At 43.3% G+C, this 22,599-nt stretch overlaps 1 protein-coding gene across 3 annotated transcripts in view; it reads right to left on the reverse strand.

The window, feature by feature from the left end:
- Positions 1–17,836, reverse strand: part of PSMD11 (proteasome 26S subunit, non-ATPase 11) — a 43,655-nt gene extending 25,819 nt beyond the window's left edge. The window contains exons 1-3 of one of the 3 annotated variants that reach the window (XM_007538070.2): positions 17,678–17,836; positions 14,901–15,002; positions 6,286–6,410 (exon numbers count right to left, since the gene is read on the reverse strand). In XM_007538070.2, coding sequence (XP_007538132.1) covers positions 6,286–6,410; positions 14,901–15,002; positions 17,678–17,768 — 318 coding nt within the window. In that variant the 5' untranslated portion in view covers positions 17,769–17,836. The remainder of the gene's footprint in view (positions 1–6,285; positions 6,411–14,900; positions 15,003–17,677) is intronic. The other 2 variants (XM_060203971.1, XM_060203970.1) reach the window with 2 other exon arrangements.
- Between the last annotated feature and the right edge of the window lie 4,763 nt (positions 17,837–22,599).

Genomic DNA, 22,599 nt, shown 5'->3' on the forward strand with positions numbered 1-22,599 from the left:
AATTGTCCTATAGATTTGATTTTTGGTTAGTTTCCAAAAAGACAAAGCCAAGGAAAATCTGCTCCCCTGTATTACTCCCCTGTACCCCAAACCCCCAAACACACACACACACACACAAATTTAACAATGTTCTAAGACTTATATTTTACCTCAAGTCTCTCTACTCTGATGATGATACATCTATGACTTGTTCTTCTATCCTCACCTATGGAATTATATTCTAAGGAGGAAACTGATGTTTAGTACATAATATATACAAAAGCAAAGCAGAGATAAGGTATTTTAAATGAAATGATCAAGGGAAAAAAATCTCTGAGGAAATGAGATCTAAGCAAAGACTTAAAATGATATGGGGGGGAGAGTCACATTAAGACAGGCTGAAGTGGCCTGGGAGATGGATCACCAGTGAGGGTACATACCATGTGAGCAAACCCAGGCTAGAGCCCCTGGCAACCACATGGGAGCACCTACACAAGGAAGCCTCATGAACGGTGGAGCAGAGCTGTGATGTCTCTGCTCTTTTCTCTCTCTTGCTGTTTGCCACCCTCTTAAAAAGAGTCCACAGGCAACAGAGGGATCATCATCAGTGAAAACTCCAGTGGCAAAAATAAAATAAAATAAATCAAGCCAAAAGGGGTCGGGTGGTGGTGCATTTTCTAGTCCCTTCCTATGTGCAAGAACTCATGTGCAAGCCCTCAACTTCCTGTGAGTAAGCTTAAAAACAAAAACAAAAAGCCAGATCCAAAACAATCAAGTTATAGAAAAGTGCCCCCAAACTAGAGCCACTTACGGCAAAAATTCAACTAAAGCACTGGCACTGTAGGCAATGAGGTCACCAGTTCAAACCCTAGGACCACATATGCAAGGGTGATGCTCTGTTTCTCTTCTCTCATCAATCAGTAAAAACAAAAGAAATCAAAAGGGAAAACAGTATGATGGGTGCAGTCAGAGGTAGCTACAGTTAAGAAATGGCATGTATGTGCTCCAGGAGGTGGCACAGTGGATATAGCATTGGACTCTCAGGCATGAGGTCCCAAGTTCAATCCCTGGCAGCACATGTACCAGAGTGATGTCTGGCTCTTTCTCTCTTTCCTCCTTCCTATCTTTCTCATGAATAAATAAATAAATTCTTTAAAAAAGGAAAGAAATGGCATATATTAGAGATGAGAAAAGCACTGTGATACTACTATAAGGTATACAATGCTTCATTAGAAGACTGCATAACAGTAAATAATTATACATAGCGAAACAAGCAGAACTATAACACTATACAATGTAACGTGGATCATGAGTGCTGGAAGATAGCTCACTTGGCAGGATGGACACCTTACCATGCAAGAAACCCTGGGTTCAAGCCCTGGCACCACATGGGAGCAACAAAAATCAATGGAAGCTCTGTGGCTAGTAGAGCAATGCTGTGGCATTTCTCTTTATCTGCACCTCTCTATCTAAGATAAAAAGAATGGGGGTGGGAGGTACTGGGAGTACACCTAGTTGAGCACACACATTACCATGTACAAGGATTAGGGTTCAAGCCCCCAGTCCTCACCTCCAGGGTCTAAGTTTCACAAGTAGTAACAGTGCTGCATGTTTCTGTTTCTCCTTCCCTCGCAATTCCTGTCTCTATCCAAAATAAACAAATATTAAAATTTTAAAAATGAAAAAAAATTGACCTGGGAGTGGTGGCAAGGTGCAAGATTGAGGGTCTGGCAGTGCAAAAGAAAAAAAGGGGTGGGGTGGTGCGAGGGTTGGTCATTGAAATAGTCACATTAAAGTCAACAGAGAAAGATCCCAGAAATGGAACTGTACATGTGACTACAGGAAGGATAGTTGGAGGTGCTCACAAGGTTTGCTCAGAAAACACCCAGGCATCCAGTCTAGGTGGGATGTTTAGTATCTTCCTAGAATACCAGGTCAAGCTATTGTGGAAGTCATAAAATAGCTAATTCTGCAGGACAAAGAGAGTGACCAAGAGCTCATATGGAGGAATATAGAAAGAGAAATAAATATCAAGAGGGGTACTTGAGGGCTGGGGAAACAGCATAATGGTGTACAACCCCCAGCACTACAATAAGCCAAAGCTAAGCAGTGTTCTGGTCTCTTACTAAAATAAAATAAATTAAATATTAAAAGGGGGGGATACTTAGTAGACTCTATCTTACAGTGGCAGTACACAAGATTGAAAGAGACTCTGGAACAGTCCAAGAAATAACTAGAGGTGTGGGAGATAGCATAATGGTTATGTAGGGACTCTCATGCCAGCGGCTCTAAGGTCTCAGGTTCAATCCCCTCACACTACTATAAACCTGATCTGAGCAGGGTTCTGGTAAAAAAAAAAGAGAATAATAATAATAATAAATGAAACAATAATTAGGAACCAGTCATATGGCAGTTGTAAAGAGAAAACACAAATGAAGCACAGAAGCAGACACTGAAGTTAAAATGATAGAATTTATAATGGCAGGATTCTGAGATGTATTGTATTGAGTCTAAAGAGACAGATAAGACAATCTGGTCAACTCATAATTTATTCTAAAACAAGTTAATCATTTAAAATTTGTGAGTATTCCTAAAAAAATAAGTGGATCAGGACAAATATAGAAGAGTGCTAAATTATGAATTGGATTGACTTCCACAAGGAGGACAGAACCAACCAAAGTAAATATATTTCTTTTTTTTAACTTTTTTATATTTATTTTCCCTTTTGTTACCCTTGTTTTTTTAAAAAAAGTTTTTCTATTTATTTATTTATTTATTCTCTTTTGTTGCCCTTGTTGTTTTATTATTGATGTCGTCATTGGACAGGACAGAGAAATGTAGAGAGGAGGGGAAGACAGAGAGGGGGAGAGAAAGATAGACACCTGCAGACCTGCTTCACCGCCTGTGAAGCGACTCCCCTGCAGGTGGGGAGCCAGGGGCTCAAACCAGGATCCTTATGCTGGTCCTTGTGCTTTGCACCACCTGCGCTTAACCCGCTGAGCTACAGCCCGTACCCTTGTTTTTTACTCTTGTTGTAGTTATTATTGGTGCCATCATCGTTAGATAGGACATAGAGAAATGGAAAATGGGGGGAGGGGGGGATAGACACCTGCAGACTTGTTTCACCACTTGTGAGGTGACCCCCCTACAGGTGGGGAGCCAGGGCTTGAACCGGGATCCTTAGTCCAGTCCTTGTGCTTCACACCACGTGTGCTTAACCCACTGTGCTACCTACCACCTGACTCCTAGTAAATATATTTTTACCCACTAAGCCAGCACAGTGAAAAGAGACAAAGTCCAAAGACTACAATGAACAAATAAACAGCCTGGGTAATACATTTCTTTTCTGTTTAAAAAGTTATGGCTAACATACATTAGACTGTTTTGACTAACAATTATTCATCAGACCACCCATATTACCCTATTTCAAATAAAAGATGGTGTCACCTTCTTATAAGAACCAAGAATAACCTTTTTTAAATTAAGATTAGGGGGTCACGCACTGGATTAAGCACATAGTACAAAACGCACATAGTTTGCGCCCGACTTGCCACCTGCAGGGGGGGGTCACTTCACAAGCCATGAAGCAGGTCTGCAGGTGTCTATCTTTCTCTCTCTACTCTCAATTTCTGCCTTATCCAGTAAAACAGGGAGAAAGAAAAAAGAGGCCACCAGGAGCAGTGGATTCATAGTATCAGCACCAAGCACTAGCGATAACCCTGGAGGCGCGGGGGGGCATAAAACTAGCTCCCCATAAAAATCACTTTTCTTTTAAATATTCACAAAAATAATTGTTTTGATCCAAAAGACAGCCATCTAAATATTAATTTCAGTCCACCATCATGAAATAGTGATCTGCTAGGAAGAAATGATTTCACTTCTACAAATGAACTTTGTACAAATGTGGTGTTTAAACTAGTCTTCAAAGAATCATTAAAGCATGGTCTGAGAGGTGGCAGAGTGGATAAAACACTGGACTATCAAGCATGATATCTCGAGTTCAAATCCAGGAAACACATGTACCAGAGTGATACTTTAGTTCTCTATCATCCTGAATCTTATTATACAAAAATAATAATAAAGGGGAATGGGTAGATAGCATAATGGTTATGCAAAGAGACTCTCATGCCTGAGGCTCCAAAGTCCCAGGTTCAATCCCCCACACCACCATAAGCTAGAACTGATCAATGTTCTGGTAAATAACTTAATTAAATTAAATATATATATAATAATAATAAGTAAGTGGAATCATTAAAGCAAGAAGCCAAGCTTTATAAGACATGATTTCAAAGTATGAGCCCTGTGGTCTGAGAGGTGGTGCAAGGATAAAGAACTCTCAAGCATGAGTTCAAGTTTGATTCCCAGCAGCAAATGTGCCAGATTGATGTCTGGCTCTTTTTCTCTCTCCTCCTATCCCTCTTATTAGTAAATAAATAACATTAAAAAAAAAAAGTATAAGCCAGGCAGAGGGTAGATAGCGTAACAGTTAGGCAAACAGACTCTCATGCCTGAGGCTCCAAAGTCCCATTTTCAATCCCCTGCACCACCATAAGCCAGTGCTCTGGTTAAAAATAACAATAAAATAGAGTGGGGGTGACAGCATAATGGCTATGCAAACAGACTCTCATGCCTGAGGCTCCTAAGTCCCAGGTTCAATCCCCCACACCACCATAAGCCAGAGCTGAGCAGTGCTCTGGTGTTTGTTTCTCTGTGTGTCTCTCTCTCTGCATCTCTCTCAAAAATAAAAAAATTAATAAAAAAATTTTTTTAAATAATAATAATGATAAAATAAAAATTAAAAAGTCGGGGGGGGGCCTGGTCAGGCAGTGGTGCACCTGGTTAAGCGCACACACTACAAGGGGAAAGCTTCATGAGTGGTAAAGCAGGGCTACAAATGTCTCTCTATCTCCCTCTCTACCTCCCCCTCCCTTCTCAATTTTTCTTTGTCTCTATCCAATAATAAATAGGTAATTTTTTTAAAAAAGCATATGCCCTATGTCCTAGGTTTCTGGAATTCCTCAAAATTCATGTCTTTTATTTGTTTATGATGAAGCCTATAGCAAACAATCAGACATGTAACCATTTATCAATTCCTTTATATTACATAACAATTTATATTATTTACTATTCTTTATTAAAATATAGTCCTCATGAGAGTAGTGATTGTGTGGTTTTACAACTGCATCCCCAGTAACTATAACAATACCTAATATAAACCAGGCACTCAGTGAATATTGACCTATAGGAAAAACAACAACTATAAGCAATCAAGTAAACATTAATATACCCTGCTAAAATTTGCCATGTTTTACATAATGACTTTAGACTTTGGTACGTATAACTGAAAAAATGGGAAGAGGTTCAGCAGTTCTAAAGAGTCACTCTTTAGCACAGCTCAGAGTCTAGACTGAACTTGCAGAGAACACATACAGGTATGCCATGCCAGTCACTTCTACACACGACACACTCAGACGAATGCGCACCCCTCAAGAAGAAGGTGCCACAAGACTTAATTAATGAACTGGCAAAATAGTTTCACTCAGACAGTGCATTGGTTTGCCATGTGCACAACTCAGGTTTAAATTATGTCCCCACCAAAATGGAGGGAGCTTTGCTGTCATTGTGTCTTATAGGCACCACTACCACTGCCTACCCTCCACCCAACACACATAAACACACCTCTGTGTCTCTATATATTTGAAAAAGTTATCCAGGACCAGTGAAGTCCCAGAGAAGACCAAAAGGAAAAAAAAAAAAAAAATTAAGGGATCAAGTGATAGCACATCTAGTAGAGTGCACATTATGTTCGAGGACCCAAGTTTAAGTACCCACTCCCCACCTGCAGGATGGGAAAGCATCATGAGTGGTGCTGCAAGTGTCTTTCCCCTCTCTAACTCTCTCTCACCTCTAAAAAAAAGGGGGGGGGGTCTGCCAGGAACAGTACCTACAGCAAAAACCCTAGTGGGAAGAGAAAAAAAAAAAAGGACTTAGTGATCACAAAATCACAAAGAGCGTTGTGACACACAATGAAAGGTACCACGGACACAGAAGATGTTACAAAGGTGTAGCAATACAATACCTCAAAAACAAGAATTGGTTTGTGACCCTGACAATCTCTACTTACAAAGCAAAGCATGGAACAGACCCAAAGTATCAAATGCCCTGTGACAAAGAGAAACTGACATGGCCCTGAGCTGTCTTCCCAGCTGTCCTTTCTAAATCACTACTGCAGTGCAGTCAGGGATTTCTTTCCCTGAAACACTTTTCCCATACTGTCCACCCTTTGTCATTAAATAAGTAGCTTACCTCCTGACCTGTAGCTGCTTCCATATCAAGAAACAGATCAAGAAGAGATCTGACCAAACGGGCTGCTTTAGCCTTGCTGATGGAATTCAAGAAGGGTCGCACATACTTCAGGAGTCCTCCAAGCTCTATGTAGAAGGCAATTCAAGTAGAAAACAGTAAACATCAATATTAAACAAGATATCTAGAGGAAAATGACTCAAGGTCATGAAATCAGTGCTTATGTCACTGGAATCAGTCTACATGAAAATGTAGGAATTTAAAGCATTCCTAACAGGTAAGCAAAAGGTAAAAATAACTTAATATATACCAAATGTGTATCATATACTCACTCAGCCACTAGATTATAAGGACTTGGGAAAAGCTCATCTCTATGCTTCACTTATCCATCTTTTGTTAATTTATTTTATTATCTTTATTTATTGGGTAGAGACAGCCAGAAATCAAGAGGGAAGGGGGAGAGAGTGAGGGAGACACTGCAGCACTGCTTCACCACTTGCAAAGATGACCCCCCTGAAGGTGGAGACCAGAGGCTTGATCCCAGGTCCTTGCCCACTGTAACGCGTGTGTTCAACCAGATGTACCACCACCCGGTCCCCGTTTACTCATCTTAATGAAAGATAAATAGCAACGTACTCAACTCTCAGGAAGCATTTTTTAGAAGATGAAATATGCTGTGCCTCTGCCAAGCCTAGACGAAATTACTAGCTTACAGCCAACATCAACAGTCAGGTTATAGGAGTGATTGTTTTGTTTCCAACTCTGCCATAGGAGCTCACTTTAAAAAGAAGTTTTTATTTCCAGAGTCTCTTTTCCCACCTTTTATAAGCACTCCCCAGTATAGCCTTTCAGCAGTTATTACTTTCCTGAATTTCTTGAATAAATTGACAGCATAAAGGTTATGCAAAACTTTCATGACTGAGGTTCCAAGGTTCAATTCCTGGCACTAACATAAGCCAGAGCAGAGTAGTACTCTTGAAAAAATATATAATAGTGGTCCGGGAGGTGGCGTAGTGATAAAGCCTTGGACTCTCAAGCATGAGGTCCCAAGTTTGATGCCGGCAGCACAGGTGCCAAAGTGATGTCTGGTTCTTTCTCTCTCCACCTATCTTTCTCATAAATAAATAAAATCTTTAAAAAAAAAAAGCTATACATATATATAGAGATAAGAGAGAGAGATGATGTTCCCCCATTGCATATACATATCTCTAAGTGTGAAATCAATATAGTTTATTGAAGAATATACTCGAAAAAAGGAGAGAAAAAAGGTTAAAAGATGATGTGTTATCCCTTAAAGTTTTCTGATACCCCTTGTAGTTCTCTTCATTACTCTGCAAAAGTCTGCCTTAAACTATAATCAAAGGGAGTCGAGCAATAGTGCGGCGGGTTCAGCGCAGGTGGTGCAAAGTGCAAGGACTAGTGTAAGGATACCAGTTCGAGCCCCTGGCTCCCCACCTGCAGGGGAGTGGCTTCACAAGCAGTGAAGCAGGTCTGCAGGTGTCTATCTCTCTCTCCCCCTCTCTGTCTTCCCCTCCTCTCTCCATTTCTCTCTGTCCTATCCAACAATGACCACATCAATAACAACAACAACAATAACTATAGCAATAAAACAAAGGCAATAAAAGGGAATAAATTAAAAAAAAACTATAATCAAAAAAGTTGTCCACAGGCAAGGGTAGATAGCATAATGGTTATACAAAGAGACTCTCATGCCTGAGGCTCCAAAATCCCAGGTTCAACCCCTTGGACCACCATAAGCCAGAGATGAGTAGTGCTGGGGATGAGGGGGTGTTTGTCCAGCACAGGTTTCCCCTATTGTAGAAAAAGACTGAGGGGGCCAGGTGGTAGCACAACTAGTGTGCAAGGAGCCGGGTTCGAGCCCCCAGGTCCCACCTGCAGGAGAAAAACTTCACAAGTGGTAAAGTGGTGCTGTAGGTGTCTGTCTCCTCTATGTCCCTCTTCCTCTCAATTTCTGGCTGTCTCTACAAAATAACTAAAGATTTATAAAAAATTTAAAAAAGAAAAAAAATGGATTAAAATATCTTTCAAGACTTATTGTCTCAGGAGTACTGTTTAATACCTCCAAAGATATGTGTTTAAGGAAGCATCTTTAGAAACAAGAAATAACAATGAAAGAATGTTTCAACTGAAGAACTAGAAAGTATTTTTGCCTTAAAGTAGGTTAAAATTACTTTGATGCCACTGTCTAACATTCTCCAAGTATAGAGTTATCCTACTGAGAAATCAAAATCAGGGCAAGCAAATCTCAATCTCTTGAGAACACTAATTCAAAGTCCTGAAATCTTTATCTGCCTGAATAGCTACAGAATGCATGAGATTGTATGAGTATGGAAGAAGCTTTAGACAGAACGGAAGAGTCTTTTCCTTCACTTCCCAATAACAAGCTTGGATTGCAAATGTCCAAAAACTGTTCCCATTCTGCCACCCATTCACCCCTGCAGAGACGAACTACACTCCTGACCTCACACCTCATTTGTGCTATATTATCATCTGAAATTATTCCCCATGTCTTCCGTCTATGCACATCTTAGATATTCTTTTAGCTCCAGCTAAAGTCCCTCTGACTCTTCCATGCCAACTCCAGGCTACACCAATTTCTCCCCCTCAGATTTCTTTTCCAGGTATGCAAATTTTAATTATGTTACATAATCATAGCTTTTTAAAGTACAATGTAACTTCTCCCACTGCAGTTCCTACTAAGTTTGTTCAAGTCTGAACAATCTCAAACAGAAATGTTCAGAAACAGGGCCTGGCAGTGGTGCACCGGGGGTTAAGTGCACAAAGTACAAAGCACAAGGATCCCAGTTCCAGCCCCCAGCTCCCCACCTACAGTGGGTGGGGGGGTCACTTCATAAGTGTTATGAGGCAGGTCTGTAGGTGTGTCTATCTTTCTCTCTCCTCTATCTCCCCCATCTCTCTCAATTTCTCTCTGTCTTATCCAAAATAGAGGGAGGAAAAAATGGCTGAAGGAGCAGTGGATTTGCAGTTCAGGCATCGAGCCCCAACAATAACCCTGGAGCAAAAAAAAAATGTTCAGAAACTATCCCAATATTGGACAAACCAAGTAGTTTGTTCTTGAAAATAAGCCTGACAAGGCTGGGTGGTGGTGTACCTGGTTGAGAGTATATGTTACAATGTACAAGGAACAATGTTCAAGTCTCCTGTAGGGGGGAAGCCTCATGAGCAGTGAAGGAGTGCTGCAAGTGGCAGGTGACTCTCTCCTGTATCTTCCCTTCCCCTCTCAATTTCTCTTTGTCCAATCAAATAAATAAAAATCAAATAATAATAATGTCTACACTCTTTTCACATGGTTTTAAGTTTCTAAAAATCACTTATCTCTCCATATCCTTTTATCAATTTAAACATCTTTATTCAATTGTTCTTTTAATATTTATTTATTCATTTATTCCCTTTTGTTGCCCTTGTTTTATTGTTGTAGTTACTGATGTCGTCGTTGTTGGATAGGACAGAGAGAAATGTAGAGAGGATAGGAAGACAGAGAGGGGGAGAGAAAGACAGACATCTGCAGACCTGCTTCACCACCTGTGAAGCGACTCCCCTGCAAGTGGGGGGCCGGGGGAATCTAATTGGGATTCTTGTGCTTTGCCCCACGTGCATTTAACCCGCTATGCTACAACCCAACTCCCTTCAATTGTTCTTCTAATGCCCTGGTTTCCAACTCATCATCTTAGATACTACCTTCTAAAGAAACCTTAGCTTGTAAATTAAAAACCAATGTCCCACAGGTTGCCAGTATGAAACCTTTTCCCCCCAGCAACCCATATATCCAGGGTATGACCCAAACATGGGCAAAGATCAAAAGCCAGCCTGTGACTTTTGATCATCAGGACTTGCCTTTATAATTCCACCACTGCTCTCGGCAGTCACTCTTCTCAAACCTCCCTACTTCATTCTTTCTTTTCTATAAAAGGTGGAAGAGGATGAGAGAGAGAAGAGGAGACACTTGCAACACTGCTCAACTACCTGTGAAGTTTGCTCCCTGCAGGTGGGGATCAGGGCTTAAACCTGGTTCCGCCTGCATGGTAAAGCCACCTAACCCCCTCTGGCCACTATTAACACAAGATTGCATGTTCACTTTTTCTTTTCTTTTTTTTTTAAGATTTTATTTATTTATTAATGAGAAAGAAAGGAGGAGAGAGAAAGAACCAGACATCACTCTGGTACATGTGCTGCCAGGGCTTGAACTCAGGACCTCACGTTTGAGAGTCAAGCGCTTTATCCACCAGGCCACCTCCAGGACCACACATTTTTCTAATAGCACTATCATGAGTCCAGTAAGATCTTTCTGACAAAGAAAGGGAAGGGGTAGATAGCATAATGGTTATTAAAAAGAGACTGTCATGCCTGAGTCTCTCAAGTCCCAGGTTTAATCCCCCATCCCCCCACACCCCCCCACACCCGGCACAACTGTAAGCCGGAGCTGAGCAGTGCTCAGGTAAAAAAAGGGGGGGTGGGATGGGGGGGTGCACCTGGCTGAGCACATATATTACAATGCACAAGGACCCAGGTTCAAGCCCCCAGTCCCCACCTGTGGGGAGAAGGTTTTGCAAGTGGTGAAGCAGTGCTGCAGGTGTCTGTTTCTCTCCCTCCCCCTTCCTCTAGATTTCTGGCTGTCTCTATCCAATAAATAAAGATAATTAAAAACTCCCCACTTTTTGCTTTGATAAATAAATATTTTATGCATGTATATAGCTATATATTTATCACAACTGAATTTAATCTTACTAGCTTTAACACTAGCTCTGACTCTTAATTCTGTTCTCTACTGAATTTCAGTAAACATAGAATGCCAGGTGCTGACATGGACAAATCCCTACAACATGACACACTAGACTTACCCCTAGGTTGTCAAATGATTCATTTGTCATTCTATATGAACAGACTATACCAGTGATTAATATTATGGCAAATTCTCTAAACACACACACACCTATCCCCCCCCCCATATATATATATCCATATATATAATTTTATACCCGAGCACTGCTCAGCTCTGGCTTACAGTGGTATGGGGAAATGAACTCAGGAATTTGGAGCCTCAGGCATAAGAGTCTCTCTGCATAACCATTATATTATCTACCCTGCCTTTACATCTTATATATTGTACATTTCTCTAATGCAGGGCTTTCTAATCTTTCTCTGCGAGAAAGGCCAGACAGCAAATATTTTTGGCTTTACAGACTACAACAAGGGCAACAAAAGGGAATAAATAAATAAATTAAAACGGTGTAATTAAAAAAATATACAGTTAATAAAATAATTTTTCTGTGGCCCAGAAGATGGCGCAGTGGATAAAGAATAGGACTCTCAAGCATGAGGTCCCGAGTTCAGTCCCTGGCAGCACATGTACCAGAGTGATGTCTGGTTCTTTCTCTCCCATATCTTTCTAATTAATAAATAAATAAAATATTTTTTAAAAATAATTTTTCTGAGAGTTAGGCATCCTGATGAAGTGTTTTTAAGACTTTTCTGTTTTTCCCCCCTCCATTTTTATTGCATAGGACAAAAACTGAGAGAAGAGGGAGTCGGGTGGTAGTGCAGTAGGTTAAGCGCACGTGGTGCAAAGCGAAAGGACCCACAAGGATACCGGTTCGAGCCACCTGCAGGGGAGTCGCTTCACAAGCGGTGAAGCAGGTCTGCAGGTGTCTTTCTCTCCCCTTCTCTGTCTTCCCCTCCTCTCTCCATTTCTCTCTGTCCTATCCAACAATAATGACACCAATCATAACTACAACAATAAAACAACAAGGGCAATAAAAGGGAATAAATAATAAATATTTTTTTAAAGCTTAAAAAAAAAAGAGAAAGAAATTGAGAGAAGAGTGGGAGGTAGAGAGGGGGAGAGAAGGATAGATACCTGCAGATCTGCTTTACCACTTGTGAAGCATCTCCCCTGTAGGTGGGGAGCTGGGTGATCAAAGCTGGATCCTTGTGCTTATTACTATGTGCACTTAACCAGGTGCACCACCCCTGATTTTTCTGTTGTTTAAGTACCCAAATTTCTGTTTCTTCTAGTGGCACTCAACCAGGTGCACCACCACCCGTGTGGCCCCTCTTGTTTCATTATTTCCTGTCACCTTATCCCTTACCCTCCTCTCCTTGTGACCCCAGAACCTAAGCAGCTAAACCTATTAAAATTTAGGAGATGAATCATAAGAACACTCATTATCTTGCCGTTTCACCACTTGTGAAGCATTCCCCCTGCAGGTAGGGACCGAGGGATCGAATCTGGGTTCTTGCGCATTGTAACACGCGCTCAACCAGGTGCGCCACCACCTGGCCCCTATCTTTTTTTTTTTCCCCTTTTGTTGCCCTTGTCCTACCTTTGTTCGATAGGACAGAGAGAAATGGAGAGAGGAGGGGAAGACAGAGGGGCAGAGAAAGACAGACACATGCAGACCTGCTTCACTGCTTGTGTGACTCCCCTGCAGGTGGGGAGCCAGGGGCTCAAACTGGGATCCTTAAGCCGGTCCTTGCACTCTGCGCCACGTACTGTGCTACCGCCTGATGACTCCTTAATAACTGTATTGTATATGGACTAATTATAAAAACTGTTTTGCAGCCTTCAAGCTCACATTAACAGATAGTCAAAAGAAATCCATAGATGTTGAATATGAAAGACATTAGTCTTAAAATAAAAAAACTTCACTGGGTGGGGGTAGATAGCATAAAGGTTATGCAAAGAGACTCTCATACCTAAGGCTCCGAAGTGCCAGGTTCAATCCCCATAAGCTACCATAAGCCAGAGCTGAGCAGTGCTGTGGTTGGTAAAAGGGAAAAACAAAATTTCACCTAAAACTGATAAACCATAATTGGATAACTAGAGAAAGCAGTATCCATTAGGCCATGAGTGCTGAAGTTCAACTAAATGGGTTCAAATTCTGACTACATACTTTTTTTTTTGCCTCCGGGGTTATTACATGCACTACAAATCCACTGCTCCTGTAGCCATTTTTTTTCTTTTTGGAGAAGACAGAGAGAAATTGAGAGGGAAGGGGAAGACAGAGAGGGAGAAAGACACCTGCAGCCCTGCTTCACTGCTTGTGACGAGATCCCCTGCAGGTAAGGAGTCGGGATCCTTGTGCTTTACTATGTGCACTTAACATTGGTGCGCCACTGCCCGACCCCCACTACTACATACTTTTCAGTGCTCAATTCCCTTAGCTGTAAAAAAATGGATAAGGAATCTGTTCTACCAGTGTGTGTCCCAAGGATTCAAAAGTTAACCCTTCACTGTTTTTAAAACACAAGCAGTAACCTAAAACATTTAAAATCGGACCCAGGTCCAAACCCCTGGTCCCCACCTGTAGGGGGAAAGCTTCACAAGTGGTGAAGCAGAGCTGCAGGTGTCTCTCTGTCTCTCTTCCTATCTCCCACTCCCCTCTCAATTTCTGTCTCTATCCAATAATAAACAAATAAAATATTTGGAAAAAAACATTCAAAATCTATTAGGTATGATTTTCTTTTTCTTATTTTTAGGTATGGTTTTTCTTACAGATATTTTTAAATGGCATTTTATAGAAGACATACGACCCATATAAACATATCCTCCCAAATTAATACATCTTTACACAACTTTCTGCTGACTGAACCTTGATTGGCTCAAAAGGATACCAGCATAACTTTGAGGGAAATTCATGAGATCATTTAACTGAACTTAATCCATGCAAATCAGATAAACTCTAAATTCACTTTAAACTTAACAAAAACATCCTTTTAAGTTCAAGCAGGCTTCTCTCATAACTACTTTTCTGATCAAAGGCTGTTTCCTTATCAATAGGATTCTCACACCAAGGACATACCCATCATTAGACTACTGCAATATCATCTCAGCCGGTGATTCAATTATCAGAATGGGCAAAAGATGCACAAAATCCTAGATTACCAAAAGAGAAATCTTAGGAAGGCACTTTCCATTTAATGTCTTATTCATTCTCTGTCATTTGAAAAGGACACTGATTCTTGGATGTCAAATCCCTAGTCATGTTCATGTCAGTGGCCTGCTCATGTAAGGGAATATTCAACCAGAAACAAAGCACAGATCTTTACATTCCAAGGGGAACAGGATTCTCCCACACTTGAGAAGAAACATCTTCTATAGAAGAACAGATATTGGGAGTTGGGCAGTAGCGCAGTGGGTTAAGCGCAGGTGGCACAAAGCACAAGGACCGGCATAAGGATCCCGGTTCGAACCCCGGCTCCCCACCTGCAGGAGAGTCGCTTCACAGTCGGTGAAGCAGGTCTGCAGGTGTCTATCTTTCTCTCCTCTCTGTCTTCCCCTCCTCTCTCCATTTCTCTCTGTCCTATCGAACAACGACAACAACAATAATAACTACAACAATAAAACAACAAGGGCAACAAAAGGGAATAAATAAAATAAATATTAAAAAAAAGAAGAACAGATATTAAAGGCACTTAACTTCCTGCTAAAGAAAACTGAAGCTCAACAAGTTGGCAATAAAAATGAATTATACCAGCAAACTGTGAGTGCATTCCCATGTTTCTTCACTGTAAAAAGAAAAAATGAGACCTCACCCGGTAGTTTAAGAAGAAGAAATCAGTCACTGCACAGCACTTACCTGCAGCTTGCCCTGTCTTCGCCAGGAGAGACCCCAGTTCCAGGATGCTCTGCTCTTTGACCTGCACTGCCTCCTCATCGTTCTCCTGAATGTCACGCTTCACTGGGAGAGGAAAAGGCAAACCCTCTTAAAATTCTGGCAGAAAATAAAAACTGGGGGAACTTTCACCTTCATGACACCAGTAACAATAAAACATAATTACCAAAAGACCATTTTCGGAAAAACTAAAAAAAAAAAAGTAAAAATAATCAAGTAAAGCACATACAAACCACTAAAAATAGATTTCTCTCCAAGATTATAAATGTGTCCTGTTAACAATTAGAACTTTTCTTACCTACAAGCACTTGGATTTCAGTTGCACTAGTTTGATTAAAGCAAAAGTCAAACAACAAACTCTCATACTGGTGTTATTAAGCCCTATGCTTGGCCCTATATTATATCAAGACATGCGTGTGTATTAGCCTGCAACAAGCTAAATTCAAAAAATCAAGTAAGTTACTGATGACTGTAGCCTCTAATAAACTTTCTAGTCTGTAGGAAGTGTCAGCTGATGGGTGTGTTAGGGTAAGAGTTCTACAAAGTCATAAAGGAAAAACTTTATCAAAGCTCCAGTGTGATCCTTAGAAGGAAGCTTTTATAATGAATTCAGGACCTATTAAAATAATTGCATTATCTGCCCTAGTTGGAAAACAACTGTTAATAACAACACCGAACAGCCTCTCCCAAGTTTGATCATCACTAGTTATGACTTCTCTTACCATGACTTGACAAAATACAATGTTTTGATACTCCATGATGGAGTCCTGAAAAAGTAGGATTGTCAACCATCATGACTCAAGTTTGCTCTAAAAACAGGGAAGCTTTTTTTAAAAAAAAAAAAACTCCGGGGGGGGGGGGATATAGAGCATAATGGTTATGCAAAGAGACTCCTAAGGCTCCAAAGTCCCAGGTTCAATCCCCGCATTACAATAAACCAGAGCTGTGCAGTGCTCTCATGTTTCTCTCTCTCTGTATCTCTCTCAAAAATAAAATAAATAAAATACTTTAAAAAAAACAAAAAACTCCCACTTTGGGGAGGTGAGGTGGGGGCCATGCAAGAGATAATCTAATTATGTTTGTCTAATTTATGTCTAACCTAATTTTTGTTGTCTCAGGAGAGACAAAATATTTGGACACTACACACACACACACAGAGAGAGACAAAACCCAGGCTTCTCCCAATAGTTCTAAACATCAGTGCATACTCAAACACACGTATGCGGGAGTCGGTCTGTAGCGCAGTTAAGCGCAAAGCGCAAGATCAGCGTAAGAATCCCGGTTCGAGCCCCGGACTCCCCATCTGCAGGGGAAGCAGGTCTGCAGGTGTCTGTCTTGCTCTCTCCCTCTCTGTCTTCCCCTCCTCTCTCCATTTCTCTCTGTCCTATCCAACAAGGACAACATCAATAACTACAACAATAAAACAACAAAGGCAACAAAAGGAAATCAATAAATAAAGATTAAGAAAAAAGAAACACACATATGCAGCTGACAAGTCAAAGCCAGAACTTCAGAAGGTAACACATTTTATTTACCACTACCCTCCTGCTCCCCGAGCAACCACCGCCCCACACACACACTTCAAAGATAATCAAGATTTTTGTCGTGACGCTTTTTCTATGCAAAAACAAACAAACAAAAAACAACTCGGCCGGTACTAGCCGCCCACACACGTGCGGACCAGACTACTTGTTGATCCCAAGTGCCGGTACCGTCTCGGGCTCCCTGCGGAGCTCGCTGTCACCGCCGGGGCTGACCCGGACCTGCCCGAGCCCTCGGAGCCCCTTTATCCAGAACCCCACAGTGCCCAGGTCCTGCGGGCGCAGGTCTTTCTGCTCAGACCCGAGTCCCAGAGAAAAACTGTCAGCAGCCCAGAAGCCCCATCAACGCCACCCCAACCCCACATCCGTTTCCCCGTCATGTACAAAAAAAAAAAAAAAAAGACTATAAAAAAAGTACATGGATTGTGTGTGTGTCGACGTCCGGAATGGCTTTCTTCTTGAAATGTCTCCGGCCGTGTGCAGGGGGCCGGATCCACAGAGTTGCCCCAACTCCGTGGCTGACAAGCAAACTCCCCGAACTAACTCGCAGCCTGCAGGGAGCCAGGGGCTCGGCCGCCGCCGCCTCCAGCTCCCGCGGGCCCGGCCTGGAGCCCCGCGCGGGGGGAAGGCGGCAGCCGGGCCCGTCCCCGACCCAGCGCCGGCCCGAAGCCACGACCCCTCGGCGTCGCCCGCGTCCCGGGTCCCTCCGCTGCCGGGGCGGGCGGACAGAGAGGCGGCAGCTCGCCGCGTCCCGCGGAAGGAAAACTCCTCGCGCGGCCGCCCTGCTCGGGGCAGGACAGATAACAACGGCGGGAAATGCCCGTCCGGGGCGGCCGTCGCCAGGGCCCTGACCCTCCGTGCCCGCAGATCACCGAGTCGCCACCGGCCCCACCACCAGCCAGAGCCCGGGGACGAGGCGGGGCGGCGGGAGGGGGGGGGGGTCCCCGGCTCGACCGACTCTCCCGCCCCACGCGGAGCCCACCCGTGAGTCAGCGGACGCCGGGGTTTCCACGGGGCTTCTCACCGGCTGGGGCCCCGGGGCTTCCGGCAGCTCCGAGCGGCCTGTGCCCCCGGCCCGGCCCCCCTCACACAGTGAGTCAGCAGCACCCAGCCGGCTAGCGCGGCCCCGCTTCCTCGCCGCCGACCGACACAGGCCGAGCTGAACAAGCAGGACCGGGGGAGCGGCGCGGCGACCTTTACCGATGGAATGGAGAATGTCGATGGAGGCCTCCCGGTCGGTGCTGAGTAGAGACTGGGCTCTCTGGAACTCCACCACCGCCGCCGCCGCCATCTTACCGCTCTCACACCGTCCCCGGCCGCGGCCTCCGACGCCGGAAACACCCGCCCGGAAGGCCCGCCCTCTTCCCCGTAGCCCCCACCTCCATTTCCAAAGCACCACGGGAGTTGTAGTCTCTCCTGTCCAGGGACGAGGCGAGAGGAGGAGGGAGGGGCCGCCCCTCGGGTGGGCCGCAAGCTCTCCAGCACCGCCTAGCGGCCAGCCCGCCAGTTAAAAAAGAAAAAAAGAGGGCGGAGGATAGATAGCATAATGGTTATGCAAACAAACACTCATGCCTGAGGCTTTGAAGTCACAGGTTCAATCCCCCGCCCCACCATAAGCCAGAGTTGAACACTGCTCTGGTATTAAATAAATAAATTTTTTAAATAAATTAAAAAAAAAAAAAAAAAAAACGCCTAAAAACTGGAGGCCAATGGTCCGGGAGGTGGTACAGCGGATAAAGTGTTGAACTCTCAAGCTATGAGGTCCCGAGTTCAATCCCCGGCAGCACATGTACCAGAGTGATGTCTGGTTCTTTCTCTCTCTTCCTAACCCTCTCATTAATAAATAAATTAAAAAAAAAAAAAACTGGAAGCCAAGGCAAGCTCCCACCTACTCTGGAGAGTTTTAGAGCAATGGCGGCATTCAGTGAACGCTTCTTCGTAGCTTCCACGTTTACCAATTCATTCAGAGAGATAAATGATCTTACAGAGTGCTCACTATGTGACAGCAACACCACCATTCAAATGCGTTCAGCCACCTAACAAAACCTGGGTGTCTCTCTCAGCGAGGAGCCTCCTTTTTTTTTTCATTTTTTATTTATTTGTTATTGGATAGAGAAATTGAGAAAGAAGGGGAAGGTAGAGAGGAAGAGAGACAGAGAGACGCCTGTAGACATGCTTTACCGCCTGTGAAGTGACTCCCCTGCAGGTGGCGAGCTGGGGCTCGAACCGGGATCCTAACCCGGTCCTTACGCTTTGCGCCAGGTGCGCTTAACCCGCTATGCTACCACCCAACTCCAGCGAGAATCCTATTAATGTCAGAGAAAATATTGCAAAGTGAAACAACTGGGGGGTGAGGACCGGGAAGTGGCGCACTCATTAGGGTGCACACTTTACCAACTGCAATTTCCGGCTGCAAGCCCCCTGGTCCCCACTTGCAAGGGGAAGGCTTCACAAGTGGTGAATTGCTTGCTCTGTCCTTCTCTATCTCCCATTCTCTATTTCTCTATGTCCTATAGAATTAAAATATAGATATATAAATGTGTATATATATATATATTTTAAAGAAGGGTGGAGAGGCGGGCAGTGGCGCACCCTATTAACCACAAATACACATATCACCAAAAATAAGGACCCAGGTTCGAGCCCCTGCTTACCACCTGCGAGGGGGCGCTTCATGAGCGGTGACTCTCTCCTTATTTCTTCCTCCCCTCTCTATTTCTCTCTGTCCTATAGAATAAAATGAAAAAAAGGGGGGGAGTCGGGGCGCCAGGAGTAGTGGTTTCATAGTGCCAACACCGAAGGCGAAGCTCCAGCGATAACCCTGGAGGGAAAAAATAAAAATAATTTAAAAATTAAAAATTTAATTAAAAATTTAAAAATAAATTATTTTTAAAAAAGTAAGAAATAGAGGGTCGGGCGGTAGCACAGTGGGTTGGGAACACATGGCACAAAGCACAAGGATCCAGGTCACAGGCCCCGGAGCCCCACCTGCAGGGGGTCGCTTCACACGAGGTGAAGCAGGTCTGCAGGTGTCTGTCTTTCTCTCCCCATCTCTGTTTTCCCCTCCTCTCTACATTTCTCTCTGTCCTATCCAACGACAGCATCAGTGGCAACAATAACAATAACGACAGCAACAAGGGCAACAAAAATGGGGAAAAAATGGCCTCCAGGAGCAGTGGATTCGTGGTGAGGGCACCGAGCCCCAGCGATAACCCTGGAGGCAAAAAAGAAAGAAAGAAAGAAATATACAGGGAGTGGGGCGGTAGCGCAACAGGTTAAGCGCACATGGCACAAAGCGCAAGGACCAGCTTAAAGATCCCAGTTCGAGCCCCCTGCTCCTCACTTGCTGAGGAGTCACTTCACAAGTGGTGAAACAGGTCTGCAGGTGTCTATCTTTCTCTCACCCTCTCTGTCTTCCCCTCCTCTCTCTATTTCTCTCTGTCCTATCCAACAACAATGACAACATCAATAATAATAATGACTACAACAATAAAACAAGGGCAACAAAAGGGAATAATTAAAAAAAAAGACATATACTAGGGTTAGGATACATCTCACCTGCTAAAGCATGCATTACCAGGTACAAAGCCCTGGTTCAAGTTCTACTATCACATAGGGGCACCTTGCACAGCACTGGGGAAGGTCTGAGGATGGTGCTTTTCTCTCTGTCTCACTATAAAATAAAATGAATGGGGGCAGGGAGACAAATCAACATAAGAGGATAGGACTTGCACACCTGAGGCCCTGCCATATGCCAGAGTTGAGCAGTGCTCTGGCCCCTCTCTCTCTCTGTCTCTTTCTCCCTCTCAAATAAAATATCTCAGGGGCCACGAGGTGGCACACCTAGTTGAACCCACATTACATTGTGCAAGGACCTGGGTTCAAGTCCCCAGTACCAATCTGTAGGGAAAAAACTTCACAAGTGGTGAAGCAGTGCCACAAGTATATGTCTCTCTCTATTTTAAAAATCTTTTTATCTTTATTTATTGGATAGAGACAGCCAGAAATCAAGAGGGTAGGAGAGATAGGGAGAGAGGAGAGACAGCTGCAGCACTGCTTCACCACTTGAAAAGCTTTTCCTCTGCAGGTGGGGACCGGGCCCTCGAACCCAGGTCCTTGAGCACACTGTAACATGTGCGCCCAACCAGGTGTGCCACCAACCTGCCCCTCTCCGTCTTCCCCTCCTCTCTCAATTTCTCTCTGTCCTATCCAACAAAGACGACATCAATAACAACAAAAATAACTACAACAATAAAACTACAAGGGTACCAAAAGGGAATAAATAAATATTCAAAAATTTTTTAAATTTATTTATTTATTTATTCTCTTTTGTTGCACTTGTTTTTTATTGTTGTAGTTATTACTGTTGTTGTTATTAATGTCATTGTTGGATAGGACAGATAGAAATGGAGAGGGGATTCAACTTCCGGAGGCGGAGCTACAAGCAACAGATCCCTTTCTCTCCTCTCCTCTCCTCTCCTGGATCAACTAGGAATACCAAAGAGAGACCACCCAGGACCAAAACAAGACAGGACTAGAATGACCACAGGAACCCAGTAAATCACTGGTGAGTACAAACACGTGTGGCTGGTGACAGAGAGGAGAGAGGTACCTAAGGAGAGATTAAGTGACTGCTACCAGTTCAGCAGTTTATCAGTTGAGACACCACCTCCATTCTGCTCCACCAACAAGGGGACAGCTTAAGGGAGGAGAAGACTCCCCAGAGACTCACCAAGTGCAACTCTGAGTCTCCATTGCTACTACCCTTAGAGTCTGGAGCAGCGACAGGAAGGGACACCAGGGGACAGAGATCTAAGCAGGAAACTCAGAAGACCTATACCTCAGTGGCATAGCTGAGGGGCTGTGAAAGTCTCTTTGCATAACCACTGGATTATCTCTGCCACACCCTGCTTTATCTCTTGGTCAGGAGTCAGTGATTAAGCTAAGAAGCCTATTGATAGTTTAAAAGCCCTCAGGCTCCCATAGCCTACAGGGAAGGAAAAAAAAAAAAAAAGAGGCTTTTAAGCCACTGAGCTCCAACTCAGGGATTGAAATAACTGTTAACTTCCACCACTGTGAACCCTTTAATTAACTAACTTAGACACAAGTCAATCCAGGCAATAGTGATCAATAATTTGAAAAGTACTGATAAAGGGAACTCATAACATAATATATAAAATGGTTAAAACAACAAGAAAGGGAGTTGGGCTGTAGTACAGCGGGCTAAGCGCCGGTGGTGCAAACCACAAAGACAGGCATAAGGATCCCGGTTCGAACCCCGGCTCCCCACCGGCAGGGGAGTCGCTTCACAGGCAGTGAAGCAGGTCTGCAGGTGTCTATCTTTCTCTCCTCCTCTCTGTCTTCCCCTCCCTCTATCCATTTCTCTCTGTCCTATCCAACAACAACAATAATAACTACAACAATAAAACAACAAGGGCAACAAAAGGGGAAAAAAATAAATAAAATTAATTAATTAAATAAATAAATAAAACAAGAAAAAATATTGGAGAATCGAACCAGGACAGGAGTTCAGCTAAAAGACCTCCAGAGGGTGAAGCACAAAATAATGAGTTCAACATCCAAACATTAGCTAAGGAAATAATAACAGGAGTGAGTAAAGAATTTGAAAAAATTGTAACCAGAAATGCAGGAACAACAGATGAGAATATGGAAGAAAATACTAATTATCTCATGGTTATTAGAGAGCTGAAAGCTGAAATCGCTGAGCTAAGAATGTAACTAGCTGAACAAGCTAAAACAGTATCAGAGCAGGGCAACAAAATAGATGAACTCCAGAAAGCAGTAGAGGGCAGAGAGAATAGAATCAATGAGGCTGAAGACAGAATTAGCAAGATTGAGGATGAATAAGAGACGACTAAAGAAGAAGTAAGAGATCTCAAAAAGAGATTACGAGATGCTGAAAACAACAACAGAGTCCTATGGGATGACTTCAAAAGAAACAATATACGCATTATTGGCTTACCAGAGGAAGAAAGAGAAGGAGAGGAAGAAAGCATTTTCCAGGCCATAGTAGCTGAAAACTTCTCTAGTCTAGACAACATCAAAGACATAAAGATTCAAGAAGCCCAGAGGGTCCCTAACAGAATTAACCCAGACACAAA

Source organism: Erinaceus europaeus, chromosome 12 (genome assembly GCF_950295315.1).
Source record: "Erinaceus europaeus chromosome 12, mEriEur2.1, whole genome shotgun sequence".
NCBI classification, from domain to species: Eukaryota; Metazoa; Chordata; class Mammalia; order Eulipotyphla; family Erinaceidae; genus Erinaceus; species Erinaceus europaeus.